Source organism: Salmo salar, chromosome 12 (assembly GCF_965601325.2).
Source record: "Salmo salar chromosome 12, fSalSal1, whole genome shotgun sequence".
NCBI classification, from domain to species: Eukaryota; Metazoa; Chordata; class Actinopteri; order Salmoniformes; family Salmonidae; genus Salmo; species Salmo salar.
In genome coordinates, this window is record NC_138302.1 from 68639249 (window position 1) to 68657911 (window position 18663).

General features: G+C 45.4%; 1 protein-coding gene across 1 annotated transcript in view; it reads left to right on the plus strand.

Annotated features, from left to right (window-relative positions):
- Nucleotides 1-18663, plus strand: part of LOC106565529 (rho guanine nucleotide exchange factor 25) — a 59501-nt gene that overhangs the window by 18275 nt on the left and 22563 nt on the right. The window contains exons 2-3 of the mRNA XM_014132766.3: nucleotides 14897-15216; nucleotides 15500-15604. Coding sequence (XP_013988241.2) covers nucleotides 14897-15216; nucleotides 15500-15604 — 425 coding nt within the window. The remainder of the gene's footprint in view (nucleotides 1-14896; nucleotides 15217-15499; nucleotides 15605-18663) is intronic.

Below are 18663 nucleotides of genomic sequence, written 5' to 3' on the forward strand. Positions count from 1 at the left end.
ATAAAGTCCTAGACCACTGTTGCTCTACCAACAAGCAAGCATACAAGATCCTCCCTCATCCACCATTCAGCAAATCAGATCATGAGTCCATACTCCTGCTTCCTGTTAACAAGCAGAATGAAGACAGCTTGATACCCTGATGAAGACAGCTTGGCTGTCGAAACGTTGGATATAACATTTTTGCATCTGAGCTCCTAGAGTGTGCGGCTCTCCCTTATTTTCAAACAAGCAGAAGCAGTACCTGTGTCTCACTCTGTTGATAAATGTTCATCATAATCAGAGATTATGCTACACGACTGCTTTGCTAGGGGAGATTATGTTCCGAGACTCCACCGATAACATAGACGAGCTAACCACCTCCGACACCGGCTTCATAAGGAAATGCATTGCTGATATTGTCCCCACAGTGAAGGTTCTCTGCTTCCCCAATCAAAAGCTCTGGATTAATAAAAAAAATGGCACTAAACTAAAGGACAGGGCTACCACACACAAGGCTATCGCAGACAACCCTGAAGCTACGGCCGAGGACAGGAACAAGTACAAGTAGTCCTCAGCATAGTCATAAAATGAGCAAAAGAACAATATAGGAATAAAGTAGAATCACACACCACACACTCTTATGCCCGTTGCATGTGGCAAGGGTTACAGTCTATTACGAATTGCAGAGGAAGACACATCCGTGATCTGCCCAACGATGTCTCTATTCCAGATGAACTCAATGCATTTTATACACGCTTTGACAATAACAACACGTACCGTGCTTGCGGGCCACACCGACCCAGAGGACAGGGTGATCTCACTCTCCGAGGCCGATGTGAGTAAGGTCTTTAATCAGGTCAATATTCGCAAGGCCTCGGGCCAGACGATATTCCAGTGAGCGTTCTCAGAACATGCACAGATCAGCTGGCAGGCATATTCACAGAAATGTTCAACCTCTCTTTGTCCCAGTCTGACTACCATCATTCCTGTTCCTAAGAACTCTAAAGCTTCATGCCACAATGACTAACGCCCTGTAGCACTCACATCTGTAATCATGAGGTGCTTTAAAAGGAAGGTTATGGTACACATCACCACCATCATCCCAGACACCCTAGACCAAGTCCAATTTGCATACCGCCCCAACAGATCCTTAGATGATGCAATCTCAATTGCACTCCACACTGACCTCACCCACCTAGATAAGAGGAATACCTATGTGAAAATACTGTTCACTGACTACAGCTCAGCGTTCAACACCATTGTCCCCTCCAAGATCAGCACCAAGCTTAGGACCCTGTGACTAGACCCCTCCCTCTGCAACTGGATCCTGGGCTTACAGTCGGGCCGTTCCCAGATGGTGATGGTAAGCAACATCACCTCCGCTACGCTGATCCTCAACACGGCGGCTCCACACGGGTGTGTGCTTAGTCCCTTCCTGTACTCCCTATTTACCCACGACTGCATGGCCACGCACAACTCCAACACCATCGTCAAGTTTGCTGATGACACAACGGTGTAGTCCTGATCACCGGTGACAATGAGACAGCCTACAGGGAGGAGGTCAGTGACCTGGCAGGGTGGTGCCTGGACAACAACATCTCTCTCAACGTCAGTAAGACCAAGGAGCTGATTGTGGACTACAGGAAATGGGGGGGCTAGCACGCCCCCATCCACATTGACGGGGCTGCAGTGCAGCGGGTCGAGAGCTTCAAGGTCTTCAGTGTCCAAATCACTAAGGACTTAAAATGGTCCACTTGCACGCGCACGGTCATGGTATGTTAACAGTACTGCCGCATGGTGCTACAGAGATTGGTGCGGACAGCCCAGTACATCACTGGGGCAGAGGTCCCTGCCATCCAGGACCTCTATATCAGGCGGTGTGAACGGAAGGCCTGGAAAATTGTTAAAGACTCCAGCCACCCAAGCAATAAACTGTTCACTGTCTCTATGCACACTCCCAGGACTCTACACACTCACTCACACTGACACTCCAACACACTCATAACATGCACACACATTTATACTGACTCTCCACACATGCACAAACAATCATAATTTCCGCTGCTGCTTCAGTACTGTTTACCATATATCCTGATGCCTAGTCACCTTACACGTGTACAGTTGAAGTCAGAAGTTTACATACACTTAGGTTGGAAATATTAAAACTCGCTTTTCAACCACTCCACAAATTTCTTGTTAACAAATTATAGTTTTGGCAAGTCGGTTAGGACATCTACTTTGTGCATGAGACAAATAATCTTTCCAACAATTGTTTACAGACAGATGATTTCACTTATAATTCACTGTATTACAATTTCAGTGGGTCAGAAGTTTACATACACTAAATTGACTGTACCTTTAAACAGCTTGGAAAATTCCAGAAAATGATGTCATAGCTTTAGAAGCTTCTGATAGACTAATTTACATAATTTGCGTCAATTGTGGATGTTTTTCATTGGCAACCTTCAAACTCAGTGCCTCTTTGCTTGACATCATGGGAAAATCAAAAGAAATCAGCCAAGACTTCAGAAAAAAATTGGAGACCTCTACAAGTCTGGTTCATCCTTGGGAGCAATTTCCAAACATCTGAAGGTACCACGTACCACGTAGAGATGAGAGTACTTTGGTGCGAAAAGTTCAAATCAATCCCAGAACAACAGCAAAGGACCTTGTGAAGATGCTGGAGGAAACAGGTACAAAACTATCTATATCCACAGTAAAACAAGTCCTATATTGACATAACCCGAAAGGCCGCTCAGCAAGGATGAAGCCACTGCTCCAAAACCGCCATATTAAAGCCAGACTACGGTTTGCAACTGCACATGGGGACAAAGATTGTACTTTTTGGAGAAATATCCTCTGGTCTGATGAAACAAAAATAGAACTGTTTGGTCGTAATGACCATTGTTATGTTTGGAGGAAAAAGGGGGAGGCTTGCAAGCCGAAGAACACCATGACAACCGCATATATTCTTTAAGACACCACATATATAATATTAAAGAGCAATCATTTGATGCAATGCGCTGGAGTTGGCAGTGGCATACTTCATATGAATGTATAGATGAACGTATTGGATAGGTGTCTCAAGGTGGATTTAACAACCCTCTGTTGTCACCTGGAGTAGAGTACTAAAACATTCCACCATTCAAAACACACACACACACACACCCACACACACACACACACACACACACACACACACACACACACACACACACACACACACACACACATACACATATACCTTTTTTTCACACTATTGGTTAGAGCCTGTAAGTAAGCATTTCACTGTAAGGTCTACACCTGTTGTATTCTGCGCACGTGACAAATAAACTTTGATTTGATTTGACAGTCAGGCTGTGTGTGTGTTCACCACATACCCTACCCTATCCGACAGATCCTGGAGACCAGCAGTAGGCTAGCCTAGTGGGAAAACAGACCCACTGATAAACAAACACACACCCCAGCAGCCAGAGAGCTAAGCAAACTGGAAATCATCCTCCCTCCTCTCCCTTCCACTCCCCACCTCTCCAGGTGACTCCATGACACACTGTACGTTGAGCGCATGAACACACACACCACCCTGAGCAAGGGGCACGTCTCCCCAGCACTCTGAACAAACAGCCATCTGGCCTCCTAAGGGCATAATGGAATTTAGATATGATGCTGTTTATTCCCTTTCCCATCTGGTCACATGAGTCAACTAAAAGCAGGAACGTCTTTACAGTAACGTTAGATACTGTAGGTACAGTGCGCTAGGTACACTCTGGTAAGTGTTTCATTTGTGAAGCGGCTTTCTCAGAAGCGGTGGCTTTTAGCGGTGCTTAGAGCTGGTGGTGACGTGCAAGTCCTGGGTGAAGCAAGCAACTGGGATCATGGTGTTTGTTTGAGATGCTTACTTTACGTAATCAGCCTTTTCCTTTCAGTGGAGAGGGTGTGTGTGTGTGTGTGTGTGTGTGTGTGTGTGTGTGTGTGTGTGTGTGTGTGTGTGTGTGTGTGTGTGTGTGTGTGTGTGTGTGTGTGTGTGTGTGTGTGTGTGTGTGTGTGTGTGTGTGTGTGTGTGTGTGTGTGAGTGTGTGTGTGTGTGTAGGTACGTTAAGAAATAAAACAGTAAAAAGACATTTGAAAATAAGAGTAGCAAGGCTATATACAGACACCGGTTAGTCAGGCTTATTGAGGTAGTATGTGCATGTAGATATGGTTAAAGTGACTATGCATATATGATGAACAGAGAGTAGCAGTAGCGTAAAAAGAGGGGTTGGCGGGTGGTGGGACACAATGCAGATAGCCCGGTTAGCCAATGTGCGGGAGCACTGGTTGGTGGGGACAATTGAGGTAGTATGTACATCAAATCAAATGTATTTATATAGCCCTTCTTACATCAGCTGATATCTCAAAGTGCAATGCAGGTGTAGAAGCAAGCAATGCAGGTGTAGAAGCACGGTGGCTAGGAAAAACTCCCTAGAAAGGCCAAAACCTAGGAAGAAACCTAGAGAGGAACCAGGTTATGAGGGGTGGCCAGTCCTCTTCTGGCTGTGCCGGGTGGAGATTATAACAGAACATGGCCAAGATGTTCAAATGTTTATAAATGACCAGCATGGTCAAATAATAATAATCACAGTTGTCGAGGGTGCAACAAGTCAGCACCTCAAAAGTAAATGTCAGTTGTCAGTAAATGTCAGTAAATGTCAGTTTTCATAGCCGATCATTGAGAGTATCTCTACCGCTCCTGCTGTCTCTAGAGAGTTGAAAACAGCAGGTCTGGGACAGGTAGCACGTCCGGTGAACAGGTCAGGGTTCCATAGCCGCAGGCAGAACAGTTGAAACTGGAGCAGCAGCACGGCCAGGTGGACTGGGGACAGCAAGGAGTCATCATGTCAGGTAGTCCTGAGGCATGGTCCTAGGGCTCAGGTCCTCCAAGAGAGAGAAAGAAAGAAAGAGAGAAAGAGAGAATTAGAGAGAGCTTACTTAAATTTACACAGGACACCGGTTAAGACAGGAGAAATACTCCAGATATAACAGACTAACCCTAGCCCCCCGACACATAAACTACTGCAGCATAAATACTGGAGGCTGAGACAGGAGGGGTCAGGAGACACGTGGCCCCATCCGACGATACTCCCGGACAGGGCCAAACAGGAAGGATATAACCCCACCCACTTTGCCAAAGCACAGCCCCCACACCACTGGAGGGATATCTTCAAACACCAACTTACCATCCTGAGACAAGGCCGAGTATAGCCCACAAAGATCTCCGCCACGGCACAACCCAAGGGGGGGCACCAACCCAAACAGGAAGACCACGTCAGTGACTCAACCCACTCAAGTGACGCACCCCTCCTAGGGACGGCATGGAAGAACACCAATAAGCCAGTGACTCAGCCCCAGTAATAGGGTTAGAGGCAGAGAATCCCAGTGGAGAGAGGGGAACCGGCCAGGCAGAGACTGCAAGGGCGGTTCGTTGCTCCAGAGCCTTTCCGTTCACCTTCACACTCCTGGGCCAGACTACACTCAATCATAGGACCCACTGAAGAGATGAGTCTTCATTAAAGACTTAAAGGTTGAGACCGAGTCTGCATCTCTCACATGGGTAGGCAGACCATTCCATAAAAATTGAGCTCTATAGGAGAAAGCCCTGCCTCCAGCTGTTTGCTTAGAAATTCTAGGGACAATTAGGAGGCCTGCGTCTTGTGACCATAGCATACGTGTAGGTATGTACGGCAGGACCAAATCGGAAAGATAGGTAGGAGCAAGCCCATGTAATGCTTTGTAGGTTAGCAGTAAAACCTTGAAATCAGCCCTTGCCTTAAAACCTGTCTGGGCCAGTGGGACGCTTGCGTTCCACCCTAATCAACAGCCAGTGGAATCGCGTCGCGCTAAATGCAAAACCTCTTAAATGCTATAACTTCAATTTCTCAAACATGTGACTATTTTACACCGTTTTATAGATACACCTCTCCTGAATCGAACCACGTTGTCCGATTTCAAAAAGGCTTTACAGCAAAAGCAAAACATTAGATTATGTCAGCAGAGTACCCAGCCAGAAATAATCACACAGCCATTTTCAAAGCAACTAGCATGCATCACAAATACCCAAAACACAGCTAAATGCAGCACTAACCTTTGACAACCTTCATCAGATGACACTCCTAGGACATCATGTTACACAATACATGCATTTTTCGTTCGATAAAGTTCATATTTATATATAAAAACAGCATTTTACATCGGCACATGACGTTCAGAAAATCTTTTCCCTCAAATGCTTCCGGTTTATTAGCGCTACAATTTACAAAATTACTATTCAAAAACATTGTTAAAATGTAATATTGTCATTCAAAGACTTATAGATTAACATGTCTTGAATGCCATCGGTTTGCCAGATTTAAAAATAACTTTACTGGGAAATCACACTTTGCAATAAACGACGTGGTATGCCCAGAAAAAAAGTCTAGGCTATACATGTTGGAGCCAACTTGGAACGATCAACCATTAAAAATACTATTGTAAATAATACCTTACCTTTGATTATCTTTATCAGAAGGCACTTCTAGGCATCCCAGGTCCATAACAAATGTAGTTTTGTTCAAAAAAGTTAATAATATATGTCCCAATAGTGTTAGCGCGCTCCGAAGGCTAGTGAAAATGTACCGTGTGCGTCTGACTTGTCGTCAGGAATGAGCAAAAAAATATATATTTAAGTTCGTTCAAACATGTCAAACGTTGTATAACATAAATCTTTAGGGGCTTTTTCAACCAGGGCTTCAATAATATTCCATTGGGACGGTTGCATTGTTTTTCAAAATGTTTCGAAAAGGGAGAGTAGTCATGGGCGCCGACGTCACAATGGTAATGGCCCATCCCCTGTGACCAAGTGCCACAGCCTCTCTTTGGGTCAGTTACTACCATAGGAGACTCAAACCACTTTGTAAAGACTGGGGACATCTAGTGGAAGCCATAGGAAGTGCTAAATGATTCACAAGCCCCTGTGTGTTTCAATGGCAAATGTTTGAAGTGATATCCACACATCAGATTTCAGTTACCTGTCAGGATTTGTCTCAGAGTTTTGACTGCCATATGAGTTCTGTTATACTCACAGACACCATTCAAACAGTTTTAGAAACTTTAGGATGTTTTCTATCCAAATCAAACAATTATATGCATATTCTAGTTACTGGGCAGGAGTAGTAACCAGATTAAATCGGGTACGTTTTTTTTATCCGGCCGTGCAAATACTGCCCCCTAGCCCTAACAGGTTTTAACAGGAAGCCATGAATGTATAGTTAAAGTGACTATGCATATAAGATAAACAGAGAGTAGCAGGGGGGGGGGGGGGGGGGGTCTTATGGCTTGGAGGTAAAAACTGCTCAGAAGCCTTTTTGTCCTAGACTTGGCACTCCGGTACCGCTTGCCATGCGGCAGTAGAGAGAACAGTCTATGACTGGGGTGGCTGGAGTCTTTGACAATTTTCAGGGCCTTCCTCTGACACCGCCTGGTGTAGAGGTCCTGGATGGCAGGCAGCTTTGCCCCAGTGATGTACTGGGCCGTACACACTACACTCTGAAGTGCCTTGCGGTCGGAGGCCGAGCAATTGCCGTACCAGACAGTGATGCAACCGGTCAGGATGCTCTCGATGTTGCAGCTGTAGTACCTTTTGAGGATCTCAGGACCCATGCCCTTTTAGTTTAGTTTCGTGCCCTCTTCACGACTGTCTTGGTGTGTTTGGACCATTGTAATATGTTGTTGATGTGGACACCAAGGAATTTGAAGCTCTCAACCTGCTCCACTACAGCCCCGTCAATGAGAATGGGGACGTGTTCGGTGCTCCTTTTCCTGTAGTCCACAATCATCTCCTTAGTCTTGGTTACGTTGAGGGATAGGTTGTTATTCTGGCAGCACCCAGCCAGGTCTCCGACCTCCTCCCTATAGGCTGTCACGTCGTTGTCGGTGATCAGGCCCGCCACTGTTGTGTCGTCAGCAGTCGTGTGTGTGTGTGTCTCTCTCTCTCTCTCTCTCTCTCTCTCTCTCTCTCGCTCTCTCTCTCTCCTCGCGCTCTCTGTCTCTCTCTCTCTCTCTCTCTGTCCGGGGGACCGGACAGGTTTCAGTGGTTCAGAGTGTTCCATCCACTGGCACTTCTCTGCTCCTGTCACAGCTTTCCTTCTCACTCGACTCTCTCCACTGAGCCTCCCATGTGGATATGACATATGGGCCACATTCTTGCATTTACCACCAATTTTCCTATTCACTGACGCTCTGTGTCATCACTGGTCTCGCATACTATTTGGCGACTCAAAGGTTCAGTGTGGGGCTAGGACAGATCAAACTGAATTAATATAATTTCCCACTCCTCCTCTCTTTAATCCTCCCTCCCATCCATCAGCCCATTATAGAAATGAGTTTGTGTTGTTCACAGCAGCACGGCAGCAAGTGCTAGATGATACATTACTATAATTACAGTGGCCCATCTGAGTTCTGGGTTTAAAATGAATGGCTGCGCTTTCCTGGGAAATGTGTCGTTATTTAACGGATTGATCTTCGGTCCGTCTTACTTGACCTGTAAAAGTATGACGTGTAAAGCAGCAACTGTTTAATATAAAGAGGGGGAAAGTTGACGTAGGTGCAACCAATTTTAACAGACATAAATTTATGTAGATAAATAAACTCAAAACCCACATTTAGCAGAACAGTACGGCCATTTTCCAGCAAAGAGAACAGGGCCAAAAAAATTGCCACGTTATTAATGGTGTTACCGGCAGCACAGTCTCCTAAAAAAGGGTTGCGTCAGACGTTTAGTGTAGAGTTCTGAGTCTCAGCTTTTCTCTGGGCCCCTGAGGCCCTGTTATTATGATTACAGCTTACATCAATATGCTGACAGGACATAGTTAGATTCTGGGAGGTAGCCAAAGTGACAGCAAAAAGCCACAAAGAGCTTAAGCCTTCGCTAAGATCAGCAGAACAGAATCAAACGTTATTGTTGGGACTGCCTAATCAGAGCAGTGTGTGTGAGATCATACTGTTTCCCCTAGTCTAGAGGCTTAGTGAGCGGAATTCATTCTGTGGCGTGAGTGTGTGACAACACTTCTATTAGCCCACTAATGCTAGGCTAGGAGGACAGGATATTATGGGTAGGACCGAGTGTGTGATTATGGCTGGTTTTGGCTGTCGTGATTTACAGTACATCAGCTTCTTTTTCATCACTACAGAACAGACAGACAGTGTCTCGGTCAGTCTGCTCTTGCTGACTGTGTGCTTTTTCAAGGCCTCATTCTTCTTCCAAGAGAACCAGACTCTTCCATCTTGTCTTCTTCTGTCCTCTCAAACTGTTTTACTGTGTGCTCATCGCACCATCTCCTGCCTCTGAATTTCTCTCACTCTTTCTCTCTTTTCCCCCCTTCATACCCCTTCCTTTCCTCATTTTTACTGTCATTGCAATGTCTCACTGGAATCCAAATATACATTGGGGTCAGCCAGTATACACCATTCTGTAAACATCAACTCCTTACCCCACTGAGAGAGAGGACGAGGTGGGCTGGGCTCATTGCAGCATGGTAACCATACTCTCTTTGAGGGCATATACAGTATGTCTAAACATAAACCACCTCCAGTATGTTTCCCCCTTTCCCCCTGTGGACTCCTTCCACGCTAGGGTTGAATATTTTCCCAGTATTTTGCAAATGTTCCATCCCGAGAATAAATCACTTTTCTCCCGGGTAACCCAGTATTTCCTGCCAAAACCAGAAGTGTCATTCAAAAGCATTATAAAGCATAGAAATAGGCCTGTCTGGATTTAATTTGAGATTTGGTCGAAAAAGCTAACCTAATGCTACCTGAGCCTGAGGAGCCATACATGAAATACATTTTATGAGCCCTACATTAAAGACATTTAATGATCCCAAGCCCAAAAAAGCCCAAATGACTGTGCCGTTATCCAATACATATATGAAAAAGGCTACTGCACATTATGCACAACATAAAAGCCCATAGATGCAGCTAGCTATATGCTCTCTTGTGGAAATACATGAAACTAGCTGCAGAAGGCTAAGATTTTTGAGTGTGGACTGTGTTACTGTACTGTATTGTATTATAGTGCATTATATGGACTGGAATTATGGACATCATTCAAACCATGATAAAGCAGGGAGAGAACATGTGATTCTGGTGCAGCACATGTGGCCTACAAAGTTACAAGTATAGGGTAGCGAATTTGATTTACATTTTTAAAAATAATAGGGCCTATTTGTATAATTGGTAGGCTTAAGTACTGTATATATGCCTTTCATAATATTTCCTCTAATGTTATTAACTTACCTTCTCTTTCTCTCTCTATTGTTGCTTCATTCCTTCCTCGCTTTCAACAGTTAAATGAAATATGTTTCATTGTCCTTATCTTCATCATTCCAATGACATCCTTGAATAATATAGAACTATAATTAGATGCAGCAGTCTTTTACTTCTCTTCAAGAAGATTGAATGGTTAAGGGTCTGAATAAATAACTGCTATAGCCTACCGCCATCGTGTATTCACTCTTCTTTCAAACTACCTGTGAGTTGTATTGGCTGCTTGTAACGGCTGTCTTTAGAGAGAGTGGACCAAAATGCAGCGGAGTTAGTGTTCATCGTATATTTAATGATCAAACGGACACTATACAATACAATACAAAACAATAAACAGACAACCAAAACAGTCCTGTCACGTTTATCACAGTAACAAGAACAATTACCCACAAACCCCAAAGGAAAAGTAGGCTACTTATGTGTGACTCCCAATCAGCAACAACCCTCTACAGCTGTGCCTGATTGGAAGCCACACGGCCAAAATAAACGAAACAAACCAACCTACACACTTCTCTTCTGCCACGTCCTGACCCAACTACACCCTCTACCGGTCAGGACGTGACACTGCTGTATTTAACATTCAGCAAACAAGAGCTTGTGTACCTCTTTGAATAGTCTATTGGTATAACAAATGCAAAAAAAAAAATGTCCAGCCAGCTATTCTAGTCTAGCTTTTCCTGCATGGGACTCCAAGAGCTAAGGAGCGTTTTTTAAGGAGAGAGGCCAGCGGAGCAAAGGACTGTGCATATTGCACAAGAGACCGAGGCTGTAAGTTAGAAGCTTATTATGCATAACCCATCATGAATTAGCTAAATATAAGGCCAATACTGTATTTAATTTATTACCTGAATGAGGTAGGCTAGGTGTCACGTCCTGACCCTAGTAAGATGTCATTTTCTATAGTAGAGTAGATCAGGGCGTGACAGGGGGTGTTTTGTGTTTTTCTATGTTTTCTATTTCTATGTTTGAGTTCTAGGTTTTCTATTTCTATGTTGTTGTTTTTTGGGTTGATCTCCAATTGGAGGCAGCTGGTCCTCGTTGCCTCTGATTGGAGATCATATTTAAGTAGGGGTTTTTCTTCCTGGGTTTTTGTGGGTAGTTGTTTTTTTCACCTGACGGAACTGTTGTCGGTCGTTTTGTTGTTTTGTTAAAGTGTATTCATTAAAAGTAAATATGAGCGCTCTACATGCTGCGCCTTGGTCCCCTTTATACGACCCGCATTACACTAGGACATCTATATATAGGACTATATATCAATCTAGAACAGGATTATCTATTTGGATGCAATTTGAATGGAGTTGATGGAAAGAGAGAGAAAGACTAGCAGAGAGTGCTCGCTCGTGCACTTATTTAAAGCAACGATATTTGAGTGACAGGTTGTTTTAAAACTCTGCAGCTGCATAAAAAGAGTCAAATCTTTACAATTAAAAAATAAGGTGACCCCCTAAAGCCAGATGGAGCTGGGTAAATTAGACGTGTATTCAGTCTTTATATTACTGTAGCATAGACTATGCTGCAGCAAATGCAGGCCAACCTGTCACGAGAAAAAAAGTTTTATTAAGTCACCCGCACAAGAAAAAGAAAGAATAAACGAACACATGAAGCTATGGAGTGTTCACAGGCAACTACACAAAACCTGAAACCAACTGGGGAGGGTGGGGGGGTGACTAGTGTCGCTGGCGGCTCCGGTGCAGGTCTTTGCCCCCGCCCAGACCACGGGTCCGGCCATGGAGCCGGGTAGAACGTCGTGCCCGTACTGGGCATCGGCGCAGAGGAGGGCCCCGGCCATGGAGCTGGGTTGGACGCCGTGCCTGGACTGGGCATCGGCACAGAGGAAGGCTCCTGCCATGGAGCGGGACTGGATGCCGTTCCTGGACTGGGCACCGGCGCAGAGGAAGGCTCTGGCCTTGGAGCTGGACTGGACACCGTGCCTGGACTGGGCACTGGCGCAGAGGGAGGCTCCTGCCCTGGAGCAGGACTGGACGCCTTGCCTGGAAGCTCCGGACCGTTGACCCCCGCTGGAGGTTCCGGAACGTTGACCGTCGCAGGAGGTTCCGGACTGTGGACCACCACAGGAGGTTCCGGACTGTTGACCGTCGCAGGAGGTTACGAACTGTGGACCGTCGCAGGAGGTTCCGGACTGTGGACCGTCGTAGGGAGTTCCGGACTGTGGACGGTCTGAGGAGGTTCCGGACTGTGGACCGTCGCAGGAGGTTCCGGACTGGGGGACCGTCGTAGGGAGTTCCGGACTCTGGACGGTCTGAGGAGGTTCCGGACTGTGGACCGTCGCAGGAGGTTCCGGACTGGGGACCGTCGCTGGAAGCTCTGGACTGGGGACCGTCGCCGGAAGCTCTGGACTGGGGAACGTCGCCGGAAGCTCTGGACCGTCGCCGGAAGCTCTGGACCGTGGACCGTCGCCGGAAGCTCTGGACCGTGGACCGTCACCGGAAGCTCTGGACCGGGGACCATCGCCGGAGGCTCTGGACCGGGGACCGTCGCCGGAGGCTCTGGACCGGGGACCGTCGCCGGAGGCTCTGGACTGGTGAAACGCACTTCAGGGCGAGTGCGAGGAGCAGGCACAGGACGTACCGGACTGGGGAGGCGCACTGGGGGCCTGATGCGTGGGGCCGGTACAGGTTGCACCGGACTGGTGACACGCTCTTCAGGGTAATTGTGGGGAGCAGGCACAGGACGTGCCGGACTGGGGAGGCGCACTGGAGGCCTGATGCGTGGGGCCGGCTGACTCAGGTGGCATCAAACATATAACACGCTCCTTAGGGCAAATGTCGTGCCTCATACACCAACACAACAACTCTCTCATTTCTCTCTCTTCCAATTTCTCCATCAGCTCACTGACGGGACGGTCTCTGACTCTCTCCTTTCACTCTCCTCCAGTTTCTCCCTCTTCTCCCAGACTGGCTCTGGCTCACTCCTCGGCTCCGCCGACCACCCCGTGTGCCCCCCCCCCCCCCCCCCCCCCAAAAAAAAAAACTTGGGCTGTCTTTTGGGATTTCTGATCTTCTGTCAAGATCGTCGTCGGAGCATTCGGATCAAAGCGCAGTGTGATATCTGTTCAACATATTTTTATTAAGTCAACGACACAAAAAACAATAAAGAATAAACGAACATGTGAAGCTATGGAGTGCTCACAGGCAACTACACATAAACAAGATCCCACAAAACACAGTGGGGAAATGGCTGCCTAAATATGATCCCCAATCAGAGACAACGATAAACAGCAGCCTCTGATTGCGAACCATACCAGGCCAACATAGAAATAAAACACCTAGATAGAAACACCCCCCCTATTCACACCCCGACCTAACCAAAATAGAGAATAAAAAGGCTCTCTATGGTCAGGGCGTGACACTACATGTGTTGTGAACTGCGTTCCATACTGAGATGCCCTGTCTGTCCCCACCCTGAGCGTTGATGATTCATCATGCAGAGGCCGTAGAAAAGACAGATTTAGATTGCATATCATTTAACAGTTACATTCCAAGCCAACTGTTCACATGAATAATTTATTATAATTTACGGTTTCTCGCAGTTATTTATTTATTTTGGGGCAATAAATCCTGGTAAATCTCCTGTTCCTCCTCTTCCTGTCTCTCTCTCAGTGATAAAAAAGAAATAATAAGAAATATGCACATCCGACTTATTGGGTGCAGCTCAGAAGAACGTATCAAATGTATCCGCAACTCTGGTATGCTCCCAAGGTGATGTAATCAGACACACAAAAAAGACAACGTTTCCATCTGAGTTGGATCATGATGACCTAACGAAGATCCAACTCGGATGGAAATGTTGTATTTTGTGTGTCTGATTAAATCACCAACGCAGCATACCAGAGTTGCAGACATTCCTTTTCACTCTAAGTGATGACATCACATCGGCAGGCTGACTCGATGGCTGTCATGTATGAACTAATTTTGGATGTCTAATCAACAGTTCTCTCCATAGCTTAATTTAGAACACCTCCTACTCCCCACGGCCCACCCCTCTCGTTGACTATTATCTAAGCCCGCCTCAAAGCAGTACCCTTCTCTTCATCCACTGCCTTCCAATGTGCTGTAGGAAGTACACAGCAAACAAACAGATAGCGCTGCTGTAGATAAACAGTGTCCAAATACATCTCTGAAGTATCTTGTTCTTTTAGTTTGTTTCCTTACTCTGTGGAGTGGGTTTCCACCTGTCACTTCCACACGGTCACAGAATGTGGTTTATTTCGTCCCAGCATGTGACTCCCTGTGCTGCATTGGTAGAAATACTTTATCGGCTTAAAACAGGAAATTGAAGGACATTTTTGTGAGGTGGAAAGGCAATATCCACCAGAGTGCTCTGTGTGGGTTAGAAAGCATTTGTTAAAGGGCCTGGTTGCTGAAGTTAGTACTACAGGGGGAAAGAGTAATGTTATTACATTAGTCTATAATTCCAAGGTATTCAAAGGAAATAACCAACAGGAAAACCTGCACTTAAAATCAAGTCCAAGTGGGAGTCATCCATCATTTTTGTCGGACTCAATAACCTCAATGACTGAATAACCAAAACATATCTCTCTCTCTCTCTCTCTCCTCTGTAGAGTCATACTCGGTGGCGGGCAGTGAGGGCAGCATTACCCCCTCCGTTGGCTCCATAGCCCCCCAGGCCTCGGGCAGCTCCAGACCCTGCTCTCCCTCCTCCCCAGGGGGATCGCGGCACTCTGTCAGTGCCCTGAAGAAATGGCTCACCATGCCCGTCTGCAAGCTGAGTGTGGGAGGAGGGGGAGGGAAGGGGGTCAGGCAGGTCCACAGGCTGGATGGGAAGCAACCCTCTACCCATCTACCTCTCGGCCAGGCCCTAGGAAGGCCTCTGGAGCAGGGGGAGAACTACACTATCCTCCCCTGCACTGATGGAGACCTGGTGAGGCTTCACTCTCTACTATAGTATAATTGCCTTCATTTTGCTGGACCCCAGGAAGAGTAGCTGCTGCCTTGGCTCATGGGGATCCATAATAAGTACAAATACAAAATATAGCCTGGGAATCCACATGGGGTTTCTATAATACTGCAGTGTATGGTTTTAGTTACATCACCTGTTCAGGACAAACTCCTGGCTCTACCAATGACAATATGCATGCCGAAGTAACCAGAATATGTTAAATGTGTTTGTGTGTGTTATATTGTGTATGTTGTGTGATGTGCAGGGGTGGAACGATGGTCTGGTGAGTCCAGCAGTGTACTCTCCAGCACACACCCTCTGCCACAGCTACCTATCTGACCTGCTGCAGAACAGGGACACACACAGTCTGGTAAGGATCACACACACACACACACACACACACACACACACACACACACACACACACACACACACACACACACACACACACACACACACACACACACACACACACACACACAGACACACACACACACACACACATACACACACACACACATACACACACACACACACACACACACACACACACACACACACACACACACACACACACACACACACATTGAGCAGACAGTGGACACTGCAGTCCTTTGTTAGAGCTCTCTGTACTCAAAGACTGATTCTGTGTTGGTTGAGAGAACAGAGAGAGAGACTACAGCTGTCAGACCACTCATGTCCCTGTTAGTCAAGCACTGGCACTGAGGCTGAAAGAACTCCCTTTGAAACCCCCATTAATATTTAATCAGGAGGGAGGGAAAGAGGGGAGAGAGAGAGAGAAAGAAAGAGAGAATCCTGACCCACAGAGGAAGCGAAGGAGAATGGACCATAGTAAAGTCAGAAACAACAAGTCTCTCCTCATGTAACCTGGGCAACCGCTTATTGATTAACGCAACAAAAGAATAGGAAATTAGAGCATGAACATTCAAACAGATCACATAAGCAATGCTAGAGTCATCAACCAAACCAGAGGAGAATTCTAATGTTTATCAAACAAAACAATTTCTCCCACAAATACAGTCTGGGAATGCTGTACAGTATATTCAGTGTATTTGGCTCGACTTCACCCAAACCTTAACTTCCAAGAACAAATTTGCCTTCTCAATCATTGTACACATGCACACAAACACACACAAATACACACTCTCTCCCTCTATCTCTAAACAGGAGAAACCTGTCGACCACCTTCCCAGTAGGCAAAATGACATTTTAGGTGCTGAATGAAAGCTGAAAAAACATCCTTTCCAGATGTCAAAAATACGTATTCTCCAGATGTCGAAAATAAAGTACCAGTCAAAAGTTTGGACACACCTACTCATTCAAGGGTTTTTCTTTATTTTGACTATTTTCTACATTGTAGAATAATAGTGAAGACATCAAAACTATGAAATAACATTTATGTATTTTACGGATGTTGAACTCAGGTGAATTTTAGGTGTTGGATGAAAGTTGAAAATACTTCTTTTTTGGTCATTTATTCTATGGCCAAATTGCAAATACATTCTCAATTAAGTAAAAATGATATCATAATCATTTTTCAAGCCTCTTAATACAGGTAAGAGGAGCCAACTAAATATTGCAACAGAATATTTATTATTGCTCCCATTTGTCCCATGCACTTAAGTTAGTTTTTTCAAAAGCTTTAAAACTGACAGCGATGATGTTCAAAGTAGTCAAGTCCACAGACTAAATCAACAGACCACTTCAACTACAATAACATTCTCTGTAATGGTTACATATTTATTTTCATGCTATGACTGTGATACATTAATTGAATGCACTGACTGTACTGTAAGTTGCTCAGGATAAGAGCGTCTACTGAATGACCAAAATGTAATTGTAAAAAAAAAATAAAGCCTGCTGGGTATTATTGGAATGAGCTCCGCCCCCAAACAAGTACACATTTTGGTTGGTGTGGACCAGATCCAAGTCTGAACAAATCATAGACTTCTAGACTATGTTTCACAAGTTTGAACATCACAGTACTGTACTGCACTGTTTAGTACAGTGGAGAATAGTAGAGAACAGTACAGTACGGTATGGTTCGGTACAGGACAGGACAGTAATTTAATTCAGTACAGTAGAGTACAGTGCAGAATTGTTTAATTCAGTAGAGTACAGTACAGTAGAGTTTAATTCAGTAGAGTAGAGTACAATACAGTTTAGTTCAGTAGAGTACATTAAAGTAAAGTAGGGTACAATACAGTACACCATACTTTATTTTTCTTTACTATACTGTGCTCTACTATATTGTACTGTAGTGTACTATACTCAACTTTTCTTTACTGTACTGTGTACTGTACTGTAATGTACTGTATTCTGTATGTTTGGACCGAATATAGGCCGGTCCAGACCGGACGTCTGTGGACATTGAAAGCAATGCCGGTCCAGACCGGACCAAACCTGAACCAATTATATATGTCTATGTTTGGGCCAAATATAGGCCAGTCCGGACTGGACGTTTGTTGACGTTGAAATCAAGCCCGGTCCAGATTGCACAAAAAAAAGACAACCAAAAGACGTTGCCATCTGTAAATGCTTGGTGGGTTAAAACTAACCCAGCTATCACATAATGTTCTGAGAACCATATGTTTCTTAGAGCTTGGTGAGAGAGCGGTTTTCCTATGGTTATTTTGCATACAACCTTCCCACAACATTCTGGAAGGGGTGCAGGATAGTTGCTTGGCTTTGGAACATTTTCAACCATTCTCAGAACGTTAATAAAACCTCCCAGGAAAACTTTCAGGGAACCATAGTATAAAATTCTCTGAACCACCATATAACTAAAAATGTACCTTCCCAGAACAAGCAAAATGTTCACTTTGGTTCTAAGAACGTTTAAAAAACATAATATTTTTACCGGGCAGGAAACGTATATCTTCGTCTCCACAACCAATGGGAACCCAAAAACGTACATTCCCACAACTTCCAAGAAACCAAATGTGATAGCTGGGAAACAACCTTTAGAAAGCCATTGCCCAGTGGGATCAATAGTGTAGACTATTCCAGGCCGCATTTGGAAGTGATCAAGTAGCGAGGCAGTAGTCAGCCGCGGACAGCCTGTTGCCTCCACAGATTCACTGGAGAGCTGAAAACAGGGTCAGGACTGGGGTGAATGGCTGGAGGGGTGGGTGGAGTGGGGTTAGTAGAGTAGAGGTCCATGGAAGACTATGGTGTGGGGTTAGAGTAAGGGCCTACAGGGATGCTGGGTAGAACAGGGGTAGGGAGCAGACCTAGGGGCAGAGAGAGGTGGAGGGAGGAGAAGTGGATAATTGTGGAAGGAGAAGTGGATAATTGTGGATAGAACAGAAACCAGGGAAGGCTGGGAGGCTGTCAAGGGAAGGGAAGAGGGAGGTAAAGGAGGACTGGAGCTCAGAATAGGGTGTTTTGGATTAGTCAAGATCAGGC